At 42.9% G+C, this 5,747-nt stretch overlaps 1 protein-coding gene across 1 annotated transcript; it reads left to right on the top strand.

Moving 5' to 3' along the window:
- The first annotated feature begins 1,535 nt into the window (after positions 1–1,535).
- Positions 1,536–5,545, top strand: LOC123407805 (uncharacterized protein DDB_G0284459). Its single transcript, XM_045101028.1, has 3 exons — positions 1,536–2,463; positions 3,524–4,625; positions 4,761–5,545. The coding sequence occupies exons 1-3, from the start codon at positions 2,386–2,388 to the stop codon at positions 5,192–5,194; spliced, it is 1,614 nt and encodes a 537-aa protein (XP_044956963.1). The 5' UTR covers positions 1,536–2,385; the 3' UTR covers positions 5,195–5,545.
- Positions 5,546–5,747: the final 202 nt, after the last annotated feature.

Raw genomic sequence — 5,747 nt, 5'->3', positions numbered from 1 at the left:
GCACGTCAATAAAAAGTCGAAGCACGGTGGTTCGGTTATGGGTCGTCAGAAAATTTCGACGGATAAGATCGATGCTCACAATAGAATGATGAGGCACTATTTTATGGATAATCCCGTATATCCCGAGTCCTACTTTTGGCGTTGTTTTAGGATGAGCAGCAAGTTGTTCAAATGAAGTGGAGAGAAACTGATGAGCCATGATCAGTTGTTTCAACAAAGGAGGAATGCCGCCGTAGAACTCGGGCATATCACCTTTTAAAAGGTGTCAGCCGCGTTGAGTATGTTGGCTACGGTATTCCGGCTGATCTAGTTGATGATCACTTGGCCATGGGTGAGAGTCAAGCCATCATGTGTGTCAAGCGCTTCACAGTTGGAATTGTGCAAGTGTTTGTTGCAGAGTATTTGAGAGCTCCCAATGCTGAAGACGTCGCAAGGCTTTTGGAGATGAACAAAGCTCGCGGGTTCCCATGTATGTTTGGCTCAATAGATTGCATGCATTGAAGTTGGAAGAACTGTCCTAAGGCATGACATGAACAATTTCATGGCCAGAAAAAAGGTTCCACTATAATCCTTGAAGCAGTGGACGATCAGGAGACTTGGATTTGGCATGTTTTTTTTGGAATGCCTGAATCTTTGAATGACATCAACATTCTTAATCGATCACCACTCATACATACAACTATGACTCCTATCTTGCAAATGATGAACCACCACCTGTGCAGTTTTTAGCAAATGACCATACATACAACTATGGTCACTATCTTGTGGATGACATCTACGCAAAGTGGTAAATATTTGTGAAGCGTTGAAAAAACCGAAAGGTAAGAAAAATATTGACTTCTACAATGCTTCGGCTGTGGCTAGGAAAGATGTGGAGACAGATTTTGAAATTTTGAAAGCCCAATTTGGTATTTTGAGAGAACCGGCTAGATTTTGGAATCAAAAGATCCTTTGATACATAATGAACGTTTTTGTGATCATGCATAACATGATCATCGAGAATGAACATGGGCAAGATTTAGATTACTCCCAGTAAGAGCTATTGGGACTTCGAATGCAAGTGCAACGGAAGGCTGAGAGGGTGGCCCGATTTGTTGTCTGCTATCATGTCATTCGACGTGCCGAAATCTATGATGATTTTGAGGAGGATTTAATCAAGGAGTGGTGGGCATAAAATGACCGACAAAACTAGTGATTTGTATGTTTGATGTTGTATTGTTGAACTATTTGTTGTATTGGAACATAAACTATTTGTTTGAGCTGTAATAAAATTAAACTATTTATTATTGATTTATTTTTTATGTATTTAATCTTTTTGGTTCTTTTTAAGTGTTAAATGTTGTTTGTGCTAGACACACCGTTGTTTTTTGAAGTTTTATTGAAACTGTCCGTGTATGTAATATTTTACAACGGTCGTTGAAGACATCATTCTGTTGTACGTAAAAAGTTGCTATTTAAACGCTGTAAATTTTATTTTAGCACGTGGCCTGTTGGAGATGGTGTTATAGAGACACTGAAAAAAAAAGGAGTAGGCAATCGGAAGTGAACCTCACTATCGATACTGCCGCTTTGGGGATCTTCGGTGCGGCGAAGCAAGAGAGGAAGACGGAAGAGGTATCCTCTTCCTCCTCGCAAAATATCCGCACGCGTACGGACCCAAGCGCGAGTCCTGCCGCGTGTACCGGCCGTAAGGAACCCGTCTCCGATTCGCTCGGATTGAGCGCCCCGCAGCTGGGATACCGCCGTCGTTCGCGCGGGAATCCACGTGGGCCACGTCTACCGGGGCTGCGATTCTCGGATCGCGGCTTCCCGTCACATCTTGACCGAGGAATTTCTGTGGAGCCGCCGTGGAGTCACCGGAAGCTTCTTCTGCGGTGACCAGGGCGGCTGGGTCGTGCCTGGTTCGGGGTTGATGCGCGGCGTCTCCGGCGCCACTGCTGCGACGTTCGGCGAGACTGGTGCTTCAGATCGCGGAGCCGGCCCCGGGTTGTCCTTCCACTTGCTGTGGCTGTGGCTGGGGATCGGTGGTGGGGAGTAAAGCCTGGGGAGTGAGCAGATGGAAGAGGACTGTACTTTACTATTCTCGCTACCACTTGGATTTCGCTCCAGTTAGAGCGTAGATTGGCCGATCTTGCTTGACGATCAGAGCTTAGAGGGTCTGGTCGTGCTCGCCGGAGCAGGTGCTTGGTGGTTTTTGGGAGCACTTGTCCAATCGCTGCAAGCAGAAGCATAATCCGGAGTTGGTTAATTTGCCTGAGGAACCAGTCTTTGTGTGGTAACTTGAACCGTGGAATTGCGCAAATCCAGCTTTGCAGGGTTGCTGCAGCTGGATATGCTGCATGCGAAAGAATCTGGAGAGCTTGTTCGAGTGCTTTGCTTGACACCATGTCTCGGTGCTTCCCATTCCCGCCTCCGGGGTATGAGGCAAAGCCCAGGAGTGAGCACACGGATCTGCTAAAGAAGGTTCATGCTTTTACCTTTAAAATCACTTGCAAATAAGCCTGCACTTTATGCTTCACAAAACTAGGTGGTGCTAGACTAACTATGCAGTTGGTGATTTCTTGTGTGGAGACTTTGCCATTTTGTGTGCCGTGTTTTTGAAATATTGTCTGTATCTAGCAGGCGTCAGAGCTACAATATTTAGATTATTTTCTTGTTCTTTTGCTTATTTTAAAAGTTAGATTAGAAAAGCCTAAAAGTTATATTATTGCTAGCAGGCATGTTCCTTTTACTGTCATAAAACATAAAAGAGGAAAAGACCAGTCCTACGGTATTTCTCTTTATATTTGCCCCTTTATAATATAGGCTGGGAATCTGGGATGGATAGTTATTTTTCGGGGCAACGCTTTTTCATGTTGCCCTTGCTGAAATTGTTTCTCTAGCCTCTACTGATATGAAAATGGCTACCTTGCCAATGTGGCAAGACTTGGATATCCACTTTTTACTATCTTATTATGCTTTGTACTCCCTCCGTTCCTAAATATAAGTCTTTCTAGAGATTTCACTATGGACTACATATGAAGCAAAATGAGTGAATCTATACTCTAAAATATGTCTATATACATCCGTATGTAGTCTGTAGTGGAATCTCTAAAAATACTTATATTTAGGAACGGAGGGAGTACTAACTATGACTGCACATTCCAACTATTCTTGTATTACCTAGAGCACATGGGTATAAAGTGTAAATGTTTTCTCGGAGATGTTAGTCTACTTGAAGTATGTTTTCCTTGTGATCCATCTCTATTATTCGTCCGCACAAAAACGTAAATCCTGGTTTATATCAATTTAATATATCCTCGATCATCAAGCCTGGTGTAACATATATGGCTGATTATCTGTGCGTGTAACATGATGGTGTTTGATAGAAATCCGCAGTGAGGTCTTGATTTTATTATGATTGGTATTGAATATTTACTCTTATATCTTTATTTTGGCTTGTTTAATTGTATTAATATTCAACCTGTGGCATCATTTCTACATTTGCTGTTATTAACAGTTAATCCGTGGAAATGTTTTTCAGGAAAATCACAAGGCAAAGAAGCACAAAAAGGAAAAGACGGATGGGGGGAAAAGGGAAAGAAAAGAAAAGGATCGTGGTCATAGGGAAGATAAGCACAAGAAGAAACACAAACGAAAGAAGCATAAAGATAGGAGAGAGAAGAAAGAAAGAGATAAAGACAAAAGACCAAATTTGGAACTGGGAAGCCGGAAGAATGATGATCTTGACAATAGAAGACCAAAACAAATAGTCCATAATGAAGCAGTCAAATATAGCAAACATAAAGATGAGTTGGCTACCCAAATCACAGGTCAAGAAGGTCATGCAAACCATGCCAAGAGTAATACTGGCAAGTTGCTTCCTCGAAGCATTGAGTCCTTTGGTGTTGTAGGTTCTAAAGAGAAGGAAAGAACTTCTATCAGTAGGGTGAATGGGAAATCCAGGCCAATTGCTCAGCACAATCATGCCAGTGAAAAGGGAAAGAATAAAACTAGAATCTTGAATGGTACGAGCCTTCAACCTGGGTCAGCTAAAAAACGTTCTACCGGAATACATGGTAGTAGTGGAGTTGGCCTGCAACAGGAGAACTCTAAAGGTATACTTGTTACTACCACAGCCTCTGAACAGAAGTGCAGAATTACACCAAGTGCAAATGCTGCGCAGAGAACTGAACAAGTGGGCCAACATCCAGGTGGTTCTTCTCATTCTGCATATGGAAAAACTGACAGCGTGAGCACCAATTTTCATTTTGGGATGGATAAGCAATCAGCAAGAGGCAAAAGTGGAGCAGATCAAGGGATTGCAAAGGTTAAGGAGGCCGAAGCTAATCATCAGAAGAGTGTTAAAGATGGAGATGGAAGTCATGATGCAAATCAGAAGGTTGTTAAAGATAGAGATAGAGACCGCAATGTAAAGAAAAGAAAGGCTAAAGATGGTAATGAAGGCAAAGACAGGGAGAAAAGAAGTGCTATAGATGAGCAGAAATGCAGAGAGCTTGACGGACATGAGGCAAGCAAGAACTATACTCATGGTCTAATGGACTCTGCTCATCTTAATGGGAACAAGTTCACTTCTGATGATGTCAAGAAAAGGAAAGGCTTAAACGCTAACAGTCCTCTACATGGTAAGTTTCTTCACTTGTTATCGTGGGGCTGATTTTATATGCGTGTGTACTCCTTGGAAGCATACGCTTAGATTTATATAGTCTTCTAGCTATGATTTTGATTTTATGTTAGGCTCACTTGCATAATGTTGGCAGATCATAGTATGCCAATGACTAAGATGCCAAGGACGTCTCCTGCCAATCATCTTTGCGTGAATGAGGAAATGTTGAAGCATTCTCAGGGAACTGCACATACATTACAAGTGGGCACAAATCCTTGTGAGGCAGACATGCATGAAGATAGCAAGGAACACAATTCTGCAGTCTCTCCATCCAGCTATGGCAGTAGTGAAATCTCTATGACACCACCTCACCCTGATACCAAGTATCTGAGCCAAGTGTACTCTGTACCAGCGGCCGACGACCGTTCAGAGTACGTTGATCAAGACTGGCTGTTTTCTGGAGACTGTGTTTGTGTTCACCAGAAAACAACGAAGTTTGAGGCCGCAGAAGCACCCCAGGTCTGGGCTGAAGCACAGCTGATCGATTCTGTTGATGTAGTTGCTCTGCCATATGTTGTTCCTTTATAATGTGAAGCTCCATTATGCGCACATGGTCGGCTTTCATAATTTTGGGCTATGATCTGGAAGGGCAGAAGATGGACTCACTTGTTCGTTCGGCCCACTGTCCGGCATGGTTTTGTTGCCGAGATTCCTGCCCACTAAACTGCCAGTGGCACCAGTTTAGGGTTTTGTTGTCTGTCAGGTTGTGCTGCATATCACACGATACGACGGGCACAGTTGCGATCCTGTACATGAAGTGATTGGATTCAGCGGTAAGTGTTGCTCCTGCTGTACAACCAGACAGTTTTGGCGTTGTATTCTGTAAATTTTTCACGGAAAGAACCAGAAACACGAAAAATGAAGTGTCTCTTAAGATCCTGTTATTGTGCTTGAACAAGAGCTTGGTCAGAGTTGTGTGGCCTGTGTTTGTTTTATATCCCTTCGTATTATATTGGCAGTGCCATGGGCATGGTTTATGATCTGCAGTTTGAAATAGTGAGTTTGCTGTTTTAGCCATCAAACTGATTGCTAACTCTATTGTAACAACTCAAATAAGGGGATGATGGGGTTATAGTCCTAG

Source organism: Hordeum vulgare, chromosome 7H (genome assembly GCF_904849725.1).
Source record: "Hordeum vulgare subsp. vulgare chromosome 7H, MorexV3_pseudomolecules_assembly, whole genome shotgun sequence".
Classification (NCBI taxonomy): domain Eukaryota; kingdom Viridiplantae; phylum Streptophyta; class Magnoliopsida; order Poales; family Poaceae; genus Hordeum; species Hordeum vulgare.
The sequence above is the reverse complement of the archived record's forward strand: the minus strand, read 5'-3'. Positions and strand labels throughout refer to the sequence as shown.